Source organism: Elephas maximus, chromosome 14, assembly GCF_024166365.1.
Source record: "Elephas maximus indicus isolate mEleMax1 chromosome 14, mEleMax1 primary haplotype, whole genome shotgun sequence".
NCBI lineage: Eukaryota > Metazoa > Chordata > Mammalia > Proboscidea > Elephantidae > Elephas > Elephas maximus.
In genome coordinates, this window is record NC_064832.1 from 90,394,151 (window position 1) to 90,409,573 (window position 15,423).

At 35.0% G+C, this 15,423-nt stretch overlaps 1 protein-coding gene across 6 annotated transcripts in view; it reads right to left on the reverse strand.

Moving 5' to 3' along the window:
• The window catches only part of UGGT2 (UDP-glucose glycoprotein glucosyltransferase 2), a 186,417-nt gene that overhangs the window by 84,954 nt on the left and 86,040 nt on the right, over nucleotides 1–15,423 (reverse strand). For 5 of the 6 annotated variants that reach the window (XM_049853119.1, XM_049853117.1, XM_049853120.1 and 2 more), the window contains 7 exons: nucleotides 14,296–14,415; nucleotides 13,314–13,399; nucleotides 12,627–12,762; nucleotides 10,625–10,756; nucleotides 635–799; nucleotides 322–445; nucleotides 128–226 (listed from right to left, as the gene is read on the reverse strand). In XM_049853119.1, coding sequence (XP_049709076.1) covers nucleotides 128–226; nucleotides 322–445; nucleotides 635–799; nucleotides 10,625–10,756; nucleotides 12,627–12,762; nucleotides 13,314–13,399; nucleotides 14,296–14,415 — 862 coding nt within the window. The remainder of the gene's footprint in view (nucleotides 1–127; nucleotides 227–321; nucleotides 446–634; nucleotides 800–10,624; nucleotides 10,757–12,626; nucleotides 12,763–13,313; nucleotides 13,400–14,295; nucleotides 14,416–15,423) is intronic. The other variant, XM_049853118.1, reaches the window with a different exon arrangement.

Genomic DNA, 15,423 nt, shown 5'->3' on the forward strand with positions numbered 1-15,423 from the left:
AGTTGAGTATCAAGGTTTTCTAGTCAAAATAGAAACATTTAAAATGTATTTTACAAAGCACTTTACTAAAATTACATGTTTTGGCTACCTTAGGAATACATACAGGAAACTAAAATATGCTTATTACCTTCTTGGGTTAAGTAATACATGTTTTCGGCAATTACAGCACTCTTATCTTGCGAATCCAAGAAAAAGAAAGTAGCGAAATCTTCAACATCAGCAGTTACTGAAAATTTTCATATTAAATGTTAAATAACAAATCAATAAGATATACACAAACTCACTAAGTATTGTAGGAAAGTACATGGAAGATTATTTTACCTGATGTAGGTATTAAATTAAGGTACCGTGGTTTGGTGTGTAAAATCAAAGAATTCATACGGGGTACAACAGTATTCTTATCCATAAGAAAATTAATTACATTCATTTGATCATTTAATGTACCCTAAAATAACAAAAATATTATTTAGGTAATATAGACAATTTATATGCATACGTTTTAAAACTACACAGAGAATGGTTAATAAAAAATAAATTAATATGTAATTTTAGATTCTTGACACAAATTTTCTGTAAAACTATAAATTTTTTTCTGCGTAATTCATTGCGTCTTTTCTCATAAATGCTTACCTACCATAGAAACTTCCCTTTGTAAATATATGCATGTGTCCATCATTCTGTGAAGAACAGCCATTTCTAGATCTTTGAGATTCATCTCTTCACGTCTGAAGGGCTCACCATTATAAAGAGCTTGAGGCAAAGGACCCAGACCAGACATCTTATAAAAGCTTGCTCCTGCCTGTTCAGTTAAAAAAGATCAGAGTTAAACAGGTATGGCTGTCTGAAAAAGAAAAACACGAGAAGAGGGAAGGAATGCTACCACATTTTTATATGCTATTGAAAAAATTTCAATTTTGTTAATTTCATCTGTCCTTTCCAAATATTATTTAAAGGGTAGTATCTTATCTACACAGAGCAGGGGTGAGAAAACCTTTTTTTGGGAAGGGTCACACAGTAAATACAGTAAAAGCATGAAAACAATCACATTTTAAAATAGTGTATAAAAATTCTACTGTCATCCTTAAAATTTTTCATCCTGTTCTAGCTTTATCCTCCTTCATGAGCAACTGAAAACAAATGTAGCAAGTGTTGGAAGACAGGCAACACAAGTGAGATACTCCCGAGAGAAAGGAAATAAAGGAGGTGACTCCCATGACTGCCCTGAAATTTTAACTGGGAACACTTCCTGGACTGTAGTGTGCAGACACAGAGCTGAGGAACAGAGAAGAATAAGATATTAGTGAATATAAAGACACAGCAATGGAAACTATCACATTTAAGTAAAGAGAGCAAAGAGACTGAACAATTAAGGAAAATCTTAAAAGCAGCCAGGTGGAGGGGGTTATATAAAGAACAAAAATAAGAATGAACATAGACTTCTTGTCAGAAACTAGGCAAAACAGGAGAAAACGGAGTATCATCTTAAAAGAGGTGAGAAAAAAGGAAAAATCTGTCATCAACCTACAAAATATTACAGCAACTGGAAAATCCTACAAAAATAAAAATAACCTTTTGCTTTTTAGAAAACAAATGCTGAGAGGTCTCATTGCTAGAAAAGCTGCACTTCAACAAATATAGAAAGAAAAGCGTATGAGATGGAAACTTGGATCCACACAAAGGAATGCAGACTATGGAATGATAAATATGTAGACAGAAACAGAAAAAATGTTTTATCCTCATTTTACCAATATCAGTAATTAAAGAGTATACATCACTGCAAATCCTACGCATATTAAAATACTAACACAGTTATTAAGTTTATACCAATAAATCTGATGATCTAAATGAAATACAAATTTCTTAAAATGATCTAACAAGAAACAAAACTTAAATAGCCCTATAGTAATGAAAAAAATTGAACTGCAATTAAAAATCTCCCAGAAAGAAAACTATCAGCCCAGGTACATTCACTGGTGAATTCTACCCAATACTTAAGAAATAATACCAATCCTCCTAAAACTCTTTCAGAAAGAGAAGAAATGCTTCCTGTTATGGGCTGAATTATGTCCCCCCAAAATGTGTGTCAACTTGGCTAGTCCACGATTCCCAGTACTGCCTGACTGTGCACCATTTTGTCATCTGATGTGATTTTCCTTTATGTTTTAAAGCTGACCTACATAATGCTAATAAGGTGGGATTACTGGTAGTTATGTTAATGAGGCAGGACTCAATCTACAAGATTAGGTTGTGGCTTAAATCAATCTCTTTTGAAACAAAAAAGAGAGAAACAAGCAGAGAGGCATGGAGACCTCATACCACCAAGAAAGTAGTGCCAGGACCAGAGCACATCCTTTGGACCCAGGGTCCCTGTGCTGAGAAAGCTCCTAGCTAAACCAGAGGAAGGCTGGTGACAAGGACCTTCCTCCAGAGCCAAGAGAAAGAGAAAGACTTTCCCTGGAGCTGGCACCCTGAATTCAGACTTCTAGCCTACTAGACTGTGAGAGAATAAACTTCTGTTTGTTAAAGCCATCCACTTGTGGTATTTCTGTTTTAGCAGCACTGGACAGCTATTTCCCAACTCATTTAATGTTGCTTACATTACTGTGATGCCAAAACCAGACAAATAAATCCCAAGAAAACTAAAAAACAATATGCCTCATGAAATACAATGCAAAAACCCTTAATAAACTATTAGCAAACTGATTCCAGCAATATATAAAAATATAATACATCATAACCAAGTGGGTTTTATCCTAGTAATATAAAGTTTGGATTTGATGTTTGAAAATTTATTTAATTCACCATAATAACAGAAGAAGAACCATATGATCATCTAATCAAATGCATAAAAGTACTGACAAGACTCAACACCCTTTCATAATAAAAAGTTAGTAGTACAATGGATGCAGAATAAGCATTTGACAAATCCAGTGACCATTCGTGATAAAATCATTTAGCAAATTAAGAATAAACCCATAGCTGTTAAGTCAATTCAGACTCAGCAACTCTACAGGACAGAGTAGAACTGCCCCATAAGGCTTCCAAAGAGCAGCTGGTGGATTCAAACTGCCAACCGTTTGGTTAGCAGCCAAGCTCTCCACCACTGCACCACCAGGACTCCACATTAAGAGTAGAGGGGAATTAACTTGTTTCCTGTACAATGTTGAACTCAACTGGTGATAATGGGTACCTTTGCCTTGTTTCTAATCTTACGGGGCAAACTTAGAATCTTTTACTACTAAATATAATGTTAGTTGTTAGATTTTTTGTAGATGCTATTTAATTTCCTCTATTCTTAATGTGGGAAAATTAACTTGATAAAGAGCATCTACGAAAAGCGTACACCTAACATTATATTTAGCAGTAAAAGATTGAATGTTTTCCTCATAAGATCAGAAACAAGGCAAGGATGTCCATTATCACCAATTGAGTTCAACATTGTACATGAGCCCCTCACCAACTGAGACTGGAAAAGAAATAAAATGCTTTATTTGCAGATGATATAATGGTATATGTATAAAATCTTTAGATATTTACAAAAAGGCCACTAGAACTAATAAGCAAATTAAGCAGAATACAAAGTTATACTAGCAATAAAAAATTAGAAAATAAAATTAAAAAATACATAGCATTAAAACTACAAAATGCCTGATAAATTTAACAAAATGCCCAATACCTCATAGTGAAAATTATAAAACACTACTCACAGAAATTAAAGACGACCTATTTAGGTGGAAAGATATACCATGTTCACAGACTGAAAGACCTGATATCGTTAAAATATCACTTCTCCCAAGGTAATCTATAATTTCAATGCAATCTCAACCAAAATCCCAGCAGCCCTTTTTTTTTTTGGTAGAAACTGAAAGCTAACTACAAAATTTATATGAAAATACAATACAAACACGTATACTAGCCATAACAATTTTTACAAAGAAGATTAAAGTTATAGGACTTACACGACCTGACATCGATACTTAATATAAAGCCAAAGTAATACTGACAGTGTAATACTGGTGCATAAAAACAGACAAATAGAATGATGGATCAAAACAAATCCAAATACAGACCCACATATAAACAGTTAATTGATTTTCAACAAAAATGTCAATGCAATTTAATATGGGAAGGGATGGTATTTTTAACAATTGGTGCCAGAGTCAATTGGATATTATAGAAATCACAAAAATAAACTCAATTCTTACCTCATGCCACATACAAGAACTAACTTGACATGAATCATAAACCTAAACGTAAGAGCTAAAACGGTAACACCTTTGTAAGAACACACTGGAGAAAATCTTTGCAACCTTCACTGGGAAAAGATTTCTTAGATAAGAAACAAAAAGCATGATACAAATTTTATCCATTCAAGTGGGTGTGCAGTGGTATCTCAATATCACTTAATTTTCTTGAATGATGGTGAACGCTTTTCTGGTCCTTTTTAGCCGTTTGTATATCTCCTGTTGTGAGTCACTGGTCATTTTATTGTTGAGGTGCCAGGAATTTTTTTAGTATATTCTGAATAGAAGTCATTTTTCACATATATGTATTAAAAATATACTTTTCCATGTAAAGATAGGTGAGGAAACTTTTAGGGATGGTGGAAATATTCTATCGTGGTGGTTACATGGGTGCACGAACTGATGAAAACTCATCACACTGTACTCAAAATGGTACACTTTATTTTGTATAAATAACACTTCAAAAAATTTCACTTAAAGTTACTGGTTATCTTTTCATCAGATAAATTATAAAATTATTTGTTTTATAAATTCTAAGGTAAGTTTAGATTAGCATATTTGCAAATGTTTCTATTACATATGCTAAAATCTTCATAAAAATCTATTAATGAACAGATTTCATATTCTTTCCTACATTTCATTTATAAACACAAGAACATTTTAAATCAGAAAATCTTAAAATGTTCAAAGCTATAATTAAATTTCTTCCAGTATTCTACATAAAGGGTTACTACTACTAATAATGTTGTAACTTAGCGTCTGAGAAAACAAATATACTTAAATCCGTGTACTTTCATAGCTATTTTAAAGCCTTAATTTTCTACGTAAATATAAATTAACTGAATTAAAATTCTGATAAACTATCTGAAGTGACTACTGCAGAAATATATAACAATATAAGTTAAAGTTTGAAAGAATTAATTTCACTCTATAGCAATTATTTTCTCTTTTCTATGAAGATTTATAAATCAAACTTAACATTTTAAATTTACTGTATTAATACTGTTAAAAACCAAACCTGTGAATTAGCTCAACACAAGTAACACAGTATTTGCTCTGATTTTATAAACCACTTGCAACCTGGGGCAGCACCTCTCCCTGCAAGAAGGAAAACATTCCTGGGGAAGGAAGGAAATTTTTACAGAGGGTTAAAAAAAAAAAAATTTTTTTTTTTTCCTTTTTGCTTAATCAACTTTCTATGGCTTTGGAAAGTTATTTATATATTTGTAGCCATAGGACCCTTTGAAGATAAGGATGCACACACCTTTTTCGCTGTGATGGGTTTAACTGGGTTTTTTATTGACTATACTCTAAACCTGAAAAAACACTAGTGAACAATGCTACACAGGGTAGTTAAGCAGATGTGGGTGAAAAACAGGTTAACAAAATCTGAGGTAAAATCAGAGCGGTTTTGCAGTTTTGGGTCAGGCTTTTTATTAGGCTCGTGGGTAAGAGAAACCCCTTGAAATCAAAATAAGATGTCTATTTTTAATTTTACTTCACAATACAGAAGAAACTACGTAAAGCCAAATTCTTGGCCAGGTTCATTTAGCTCAACAAGTACTTATCAAGTACCTGATTATGTGTTAAGATATGTGCTATAAAACTTGAAGAATACAAAATAATAATAAGACAATATTCCTTTTCTTCAAGTACTTATAATCTAGGTCGAAATGAAATACATACCCACAGATAGTATATATTTTAAAAGTAGGTAATAAGAAACAGTAACGATGAGTCCTGAATGTCAATATTTGAGCACAGCACGGAGACTTGTGTCATTCAGATGATATTTTTATGACTCCATATACAAGTCAGGTAATTACATGAAAGATACTTCAAACCTTTTAATACATGTATTGAAATTAAATAAATACCCTGAATAGTTCCTATCTAGCTGTTCTTAATACTTTATTTAAATATAGTTAACGTCCTCAGGTCCACAAGGAGTATAAAAGACTTCAAATGCCGTAAGTATTCTGAACCAGAAGAGATTTCTTAAAAAAACAACACATATACAACAATTGAGTGAAAAACTAAATACATGGCTCAGATGAATAAAAAGGGGACTATCAATCAGAAATATTTTTTTTCCTTTCTAATGAGAAGTGATTCTTACTGTCACCTTTATGAATCTACCAGCCATGTAAGAGATCTGGTATTTGTAGAAGTGTTCCTCCCTAAGAAAGTCGAGGTCTTAATAGGAACTGTTTTGCCAACTAGTAGCAAGCAGAAGACAGACCACTTCTATTGGAAGAAGGAGGAAAGAAAAGGAAAATAAAAACATAATATGTAATGTATAAGTATGAAATCACTTCCAGGATGCCTACAATTAACACTATCAGCTAATATTAAAACACAAATGTTGGGTAACTTTCAGCTTTCAATCTATGCAAACAGGATCCTAACATACAGAACTTTCCGTGTTCCTATTTCATGAACTTAGGTAATCATTCTATGAAATTTTGGTACTTTCCCCCAGTGATTCAGAATACCTTAAGAGTGCTTGTGAAAAATCATTTCTTTTCTATATTTCTTTAGTGCCATTAATAACGTTATTTAAAGAGATGTTACTATGCAAGTTGGTCCTAAAAGAAAGTTGATCTTCGTTGTTTTTTAGGTTAAAAAAAAATTATATGAAAATGTAGTAGTAGAAAAAGCAATAAAACTCTTTCTGATTTCAGAAATAGTTATTTGGAAAACCATTCTCATATAACTTAAAAAAAAAAAGTCCGTAATTTCTACTACAGTGGCTTTTCTATCTGACTCAGGCAACCAGTCCTTTGTCCAAGTCTCTATGTTTACCATCTGTTATGGACTGAATTGTGTCTCCCAAAAGGACCTGTTGAAATCCTGAACCTTGAACCTGCAAACATGACAGCGTTTTCTTTTGTTACGTTAATCAAGTCATACCAGAGTAGGGTGGGTCCTAAACCTAATCACTTATGTGTGGTGTCTTATAAAAAGAGCAGAAGAGACACAGAGACATATACAGGAGAAAGGGGCCATGTGACGACAGAAGTAGATGCCTCCACAAGCAGCAAGGAATGCTAAGGACTGCTAGCAGCCACCGAAAACTAGGAGAGAGGCCTGCAGAAGCAATCAACAAGGCTGAGACCCTGATCTGGACTTCCAGCTTCCAGACCTGTGAGACAGTAAATTCCTGTTCTTTAAAACTCAGTTGTGGTATTTGTGCAACAGCAGCACTAGGAGGCTCAGACACCATCCCTTCCTGGCTTTACTTCCATTTCTGTGCACCTTGCACCACACAAAGCTTCATTTATCTTCTACTCACTGGGATTTTTTTGCTAATGCCATACCAAGCCTATAAAATTTCATGCTTAGATTACTTTATCCAGTCACCTCCTTTACTTCTACCCTTAAGCATTTTGGAATTGCTGTAAAAAATGACAACATAAGAGACTGATAACATCATAAATCCATGGTAAGAATTTTAGCAGAAAGTTCAGCACCAAGTTGCTGTTGTTGTGTGCCACTGAACTGATTCCAACTCAGAGCGACCCTACAGGACACAGCGAAACTGCCCCACAGTGTTCCCAAGGCTGTAGTCTTTACTGAAGCAGACTGCCACATCTTCCTCCCACAGAGCAGCTGGTGGGTTCGAACCCCTGACCTTTCTGTTAGCAGCTGAGCATTTCACCTCCATACTACCAGGGCTCCTTATTTCAGCATTGTAGAAATTCTTTAATATGCTTTTACTTTAGCTGTTTTCCTAGTCTTGAGAGCAATAATTTCTAAAACATCATCGCTCTCTTGAAGTTTCATTCCTATTGCACATCCCCTCACTCTCAGAAAATGGCCTTGCCTCCTCCTCATTAATCCATTCTACATTCCATGACTACATACCATGCCCACTCACTGTGTTAGACACTGGGCCTATAACATCCAACAAGACATACGTGATTCCTGCTCTCATGGACCTTAGAGTCTGAAGGGAAGGCAGATAGTGAACAATTAATTATAAGTATAATCAGCATTGTGAAGGTCTATAGAATATGTTGTCATCGAATGAAGCAAATTAATGTAGTTTTTGTTGTTGTTGTTAGGTGCCATCAAGTCGGTTCTCACAGCGACCCTATGTATAACAGAACGAAACACTGCCCAGTTCTGCGCCATCCTCACAACCGTTGCTGTGTTCCAGCCCACTGTTAACAGCCACTGTATCAATCCATCTCGTTGAAGGTTTTCCTCTTTTTTGCTGACCTTCTATTTTACCAAGCATGATGCCCTCCTCCAGAGACTGGTCTCCCTGGTAACACGTTCAAAGTATATGAGACAAAGTCTTGCCATCCTTGCTTCTAAGGGGCATTCTGGCTGTGCTTCTTCCAAGACAGATCTGTTTATTCTTCTGGCAGACCACAGTATATTCAATACCCTTTGCCGACACCATAATTCAAAGGCATCAATTATTCTTTGGTCTTCCTTACTCATTGTCCAGCTTTCACATGCACAAGGCCATTGAAAATTCCATGGGTTATGTCAGTCACACTTTAGTCTTCAAAATGACATCTTTGCTTTTGAACACTCTGAAGAGGTCTTTTGCAGCATATTTGCCCAATGCAGTAGGTTGTTTGATTTCCTGACTGCTGCTTCCATGGGGGTTGACTGTGGATACAAGTAAAACGAAATCCTTGACAATTTCAATCTTTTCTCCATTTATCATGATGTTGCTTATAGGTTCAGTTGTGAGGATTTTTGTTTTCTTTATGTTGAGGTGTAATCCATACTGAAGGCTGTAGTCTTTGATCTTCATCAGTAAGTGCTTCAAGTCCTTTTCACTTTCAGGAAGCCAAGGTTGTGCCATCTGCATATTACAGGTCACTAATGAGTCTTCTTCCAATCCTGATGCCACATTCTTCTTCATATATCCCAGCTTCTTGGATTATTGGCTCAACATACAGTTTGTGTATGTACGGTGAAAGGCTACAACCCTGACACACACCTTTCCTGACTTTAAAACACGCAGTACCCCCTTGTTCTGTTTGAACGACTCTCTCTTGGTCTATGTACAGGTTCCATACAAGCACTTTAAGCATTCTGAAATTCCCATCTCCACAATTTTTTCCATAATTTGTTATGATCCACACAGTCAATGCCTTTGCACGGTCAATAAAACACAGGTAAACATCTTCTGGTATTCTCTGCTTTCAATCAATAACTACCTGACATCAGCAAGCGTATCCCTGGTTCCACATCCTCTTCTGAATTTGGCCTGAGTTGCTGGCACTTCCGTGATGATGTACTGCATCAACCATGTTTGAATTATCTTCAGCAAAATTTTCCTTGCATGTGATATTAAGGATACTGTTGATAATTTCTGCATTCTGGTAGATCATCTCCTTGGAATGGGCACAAATATGGATCTCTTCCAGCCAGTGGGTCAGGCAACTGTCTTCCAAATTTTTTGGCTTAGATGAGTAAGTGCTTCCAGCGTTGCATCCGTTTGTTGGGGGAAGATCTCAACTGGTGTTCCGTCAACTCCTAGAGCCTTGTTTTTCACCAATGCCTTCAACACAGCTTGGATTTCTTCCCTCGGTATCATTGGTTCTTGATCATAGGCTACCTCCTGAAATGGTTTAATATTGACCAATGCTTTTATTTATGTATACACACGCGCACACACACATATATATAGTAATGTAGTTTAGAGGGTTAGAAAAAGCTCAGAGAAAGCAACATTCAAGGTGACAGCCAAAGGGTAAGAGCAAGCAAAAAGAAATGAACCCAAGTATCTACAGGCATTGAGATAGTAAGTATAAAATCCCTCTAATGGGAAGGAGCTTTACCCATTTGAGAACTTGAAAGGATGTTAGTGTGGCTGGACCAGAAAAAACAAGGAAAAGAGTAGTGAAACATGAGACTGGAGAATTAAATTAACTTTACCCTAAAGGCCATGGAAGATAACTGAAGGATATTAAATGTAAGAGTGACAAGATAAGATGTGCTTTTTAAAAAACTCCTATGAAATGCAAAGGACATTTAGAAAACCTGTAATCCATATTAGTCTTAAAAATTCAACACCAATGATGCGTACTTTCCGAAATCTGGTTCTTGTCCTAGAACTTGTCTAAAGACCCAGAGTTCCATTTCTTTCTTTTTGAGAATACAAACCATGCCCTTTAAAATTCTAGTGGTTATACTGTTAATTCTGAGAACTGTCTTTTTTTGTTCTTTTCAAAAAAGCAACAGTGGTAATGGTAATACCTTATACAGCATGAGGCATTCAAAAGTCTATTTCCCTTCTTTCTATGGGACAAAAATCCAAATCATGATTATACTGTATGGAAATAATTCCCTTCATGAGATTATATACTAAATGCTTCCTAGATTTTATTTTTAAAAGTTTCATTCCAACGTACCTTTCTTTCTTCATCATATTTAGAATGAATTCCCAAAATATCCCAAACATTAGCATGAGGAAATTTAGTTTGGAGAACACTCTTTACATTGTCCACAGTGAGTATTTTTTTATTCTTCACTTTTTGATACATCTGTGGAAATAAAGATATTACAATTAATTTTAACCTTATAGCAATTAGTTTTCTTTCTTTTAGTAAGTAGATACATTTGTAAAATAAAGAACATATTTTATATGCTAATATATAAAAGCATACCATGTAAATTATGTATATATACATATTTACATAAAAATAATTTTAACCATACAATGTATCTTCCAATAATTTTTTCTGTGGACCCTGTATGTCTTTCAGAAATATAGTAACAAATTTACATTACATTCTTTTTGGTCAAACTAGACACTGTGACACCTTACTTTAAAAAAGTATGCGTGAAATATTTCTAAATGGTTTATTTCAGAAATGCTTTATTTTTATTTCTGATTGGTATTCAGTAAATATCTTGACCAGATTTTCTCCGCACATCCACTCCTCTCCCAGTCTCAAATGTTCTACATGCACCTACATAATGTAAGTTGTTACTCCTCTCTCTCTCTTTTTAATGTATTAAGAAAATAGCTACAGATCCTCTAGGATGACTCAGGAGCCCTGGGGGCACAGTGGTTAAGAGCTATAGATGCTAACCAAAAGTTCAGCAGTTTGAATCCACTACGTGCTCCTTGGAAACCCTATGAGGCAGTTCTACTCTGTCCTACGGGGTTGCTATGAGTCAGAATCAGCTTGACGGCTGGTTCTTGGTTTATGCTGCTTTATATTGAACCCCATGGTTTCAAGTCCAATGGTCTAGTTTTTCAGAGAAATTAAAGTATCACAGTAGCTAATTCAAAAGGCAAGTGATTGACAAATATGCCATTACATGCAACTCAACAACCGGTACAAAATGTTTGTAGAATATAGATAATTAAATAACTTAGTAAAAGATAATCCTGAAAGTATACAGGTTTTTTCCAGCTTCTGAATATCAACCTAATCTTTTTAAATAAGGCAGCTGGACCATAATAAAAGGTGTCAATTCCACTAAGTCCTTTATAATCTCTTATACTAATTAGTTAAGAAAATTAATACACTGAGATACAATATTGATACATATTCCATGGCACAATTTGACGAAGCAAAGTGTCCTCCATAATTACAGGTCAGTGAGTTAATTACGTATTTAGTAGTTTTTCTGGGAGCTATGGAAGTAGAGCAGAGAATTTACACTACTTTGGAAATTTCTTTCTCAGTTTCAAGGGCCATTCCTTGCTATAAAAATGGTTGACAAGTGAAAGCCCAATGAATATAAACATGAACAGTTTTTTTTTTAAGTTACAACGTGACTTTCTTAATAGCAACAATATTGCTCTTTAATACACTTAACGCTTCCACAATGGGCCCTACAGGAGTTTCAAAACCTCAATTACCAAATAATCTTCTTACTCTGTTCCTTTTAAACAAGTTTGCATCAATTTCTAATTTCTTCTTACACAATCTCTTTGCCATATTCAGTATCAATCTTACCTATTTCACGCCAATTTGCTGTCTCTAAGTGATCTCCTCCATCTTTGAAATCCTATAGAAAATGTCCATATTCTTTGTCATTTAGGACATTTAACTTTGCAATGATTTTTTTATTCATGATTTTATTCAAGACCTAGTTTAAGAATTCATCCCCGACTCACTGTTTCCTATTAATACAGTTTCCTCTAAACTCCTGTATACAACTTAATTTCCTTTATTGGCTGGGTAAACCTAAGTAAATTCGTGTATTTTGGCAGAGCCTTAGTTGCCTAACTTATAAAGTAGGGATTATTGTGTACTTTAATCAAATTCATCTCTATTAACCCCCAAAATAAACTCTGAAATTTTTATAAACTTTGAAATTTTCTAATGATAATTAACTATTATAGTAATGAAAAAAAATATATATTCTAAAGAAATTACCCTTATTGCATAAACTCACATGTACTATGGAAATAAATGCTTGCGATACATCAAGTTCTTCTGTAATATAGTTGAAAGCTCGCCAAAGAGCGACTCCAGCATCGTCTGTTCCATCCACTTCATCATCTGTATTAAGAATGAACACTAAACCAATTCTGGGAAGAGAAGATGAAATCATGAATGTCACAATTACCTCACGAATCACAATAAACCACTACTTTCAAAAATCATTAGCTTCGATGGAGGGTGTAAGTTAGTGAATGGGAGAAAGGGAAGATATTATTTGGAAAATCTGATTTTTAATCCTTATTCGCCAAAATCCTTATAGATATTGGATACTTGCAAGATGTCAAACTCTGTGGTGGTGACACTACCAAATGACCCTGTTCTTCTGGGAAAAAAAGGAAGGTACGCTTTAACACAACCACAGGGAAATGGGTCCTTCTCCAAGTTCCCAAAGGAATTACATTCATAAACCATTTAAGATCACCCCCTTAGGAAGGTATTAGGGTAAACAAGATTACCAATCGGCCCTAATTAACAGAGGCATTAAAGGCAGATGACACTTCACGACACACTATTATGTCCTATTAGGCACTAGAACTAAATATTGCTTTGAACTGCACATAAATACTCTGTAAAATGTAATATGAACACCACTGGAATTTTTTCAGTTGTCAGTTTCATGTTATAAAATGGAAATTACCTAAGAGGAATTTTATGATGATAGAATAATCGACCCAGTTTTATAAAATCCAAGGTATATTCTTGAGCAGGATCAATAAACATAACCTAAAAGAAAGGCAGACAGTTTATAATCACTATTTGTTTCAACTCTTTAGAATTTTTATGAAATTCAAGTTTAGTCTAATTTCTGTAGTTAGAAGTATAAAATTTCAGGTATAATTTTTGAAATAAACTTTTGGCAACTGTATTCTAAATAACTCTGAAGGATGTATCCAAAACCCAATTTCAGACTTGACAAGGCGCCTCTAGAAGCTGCACATCTAACAGTTACACACAGAATTCACAATCAGCTACACAGCCTCTTTCTGGAAGTGAAGCATTAAGTGCGGTATGTTTTAATGTTGTGAAATAACTTCTTCTAAACGATTCACTGGGCTTTCTGTAATAAATGTTTTAAAAAAGGAAACAGAAATTGAATTCTGACAAAAATAGCATTATCAGTTATCATTACTTGCTCAAAGCTGCTGTAAGAAGTAAGATATTCACTTCCTATGTAAAAATAAAAAAATAAGGTCCCAGATGTTTTCTACAAATTTCGAAGTTCCCATAATGTTGTTTGGATAGCTAGTATTACAGTAAGTAACTTATATGCACATATGATAAGGTGATATTTGTCTTTTTCCCTGAAATGTACTAAACTTTAGTAATGAGTTTCTTACAATACATAACAAAGAAAAGTCCTATCGTAAATTCCTTTGAGAAAATACACAAGTAAGCAATCAACTTAATATGGACACTAAAAAGCACAAGAGGACTGAATAATAAGAGGCAGGTAATGGCCACTACCAGCTTTTGGTACCTAGTCAGTCACGCCACCTCACACTTGTTGCGTTAGGCAAATACTTTCTTCCTCGCTAACGGATGCCTATTTATCAAGAGAAGCGTGATAAAAAAACACAAATAACTTTATAAAATACACATAAGCAAAATATAAAACTTACCAAATTATGAAAATTACGCCTTATGGAAGGTATGCTGCCAGGGAATTCTGGCTCCAAAAGTTCCTGGCAACTTGCAGGCCATGTAACATACAAATCGTCATACTCTAAGTCGTTAATCCACTAGAAAAGAATCCAGAAATCTGTGAAAGCTATATTAAGATAATACATTGTTATCAAAGCCAGATTTTCACTATAACAAATGACGAGTGACAATATACATAGGGTTTTCATATTTCTGATTAAATGTTGGAAGGAAGTTGAATATTCTTTAAATTTAGTAACATATATGCAACAATTTTATACTACCATGTCCTAGTACACTGAGCCTTCCTACAAAATTGACTGACTTCTTTCACTCATGCATTTGTTTTTCATGATACAAAATAAAACAAAGCAAAACAAAATCTGTCACTGTCCAGTCGATTCTGACTCATAGTGACCCTAGGGGACAGAGCAGAACTACCTGGTAGGGTTTCCAAGGAGCAGCTGGTGAATTTGAAATACCAACCTTTTGGTTGGCAGCTGAGGTCTTAACCACTGTGCCACCAGGGCTCCTGATACAAAATAAGATTATATAAAATTACATTCAGAAACCACTGAAGAGAGGTGAGTATTCATCTTAATTATCAGTGGTACAGGAGGCACTGAGCTCTTCCACCTCCTCTCTCTTCTTAAAGGGTTGGGCTAAGGAGAATAAACCAAAGCAAACCCGCTGCTGCGGAGCTGCTTCTGACTCACGGCGACCCACGTGCTGCAGAGCAGAACTGCTCCATCGGGTACACTTGGCCATAATCTTTACTGAAGCAGACTGCCAAGCCTTTCTTCTGCTGAGCCACTGTGTGGGTTTGAACTGCCAACCTTTAGCTTCGCAGTCAAGCACGAACCCTTAGCGCCACCAGGGGCCTTAAGGAAGATAAAATGCCTCGTGAAAGCTAGAGAAAACAAATACGTCACTGTTTAAAAGTGTTTTTTTTTTTTTTTTGGTGGGGGACAACCAATGCTTAAGAATTGAGGAGTTATAATCCTTGAAAACAAGGAGGCCTAAAAGGCAAGTTCCACATTCACCTCAAATTTGTTTGTCCCTGAAGACATTGATCAAATTGCAACCTGGGGAAACAGAGTTCAAAC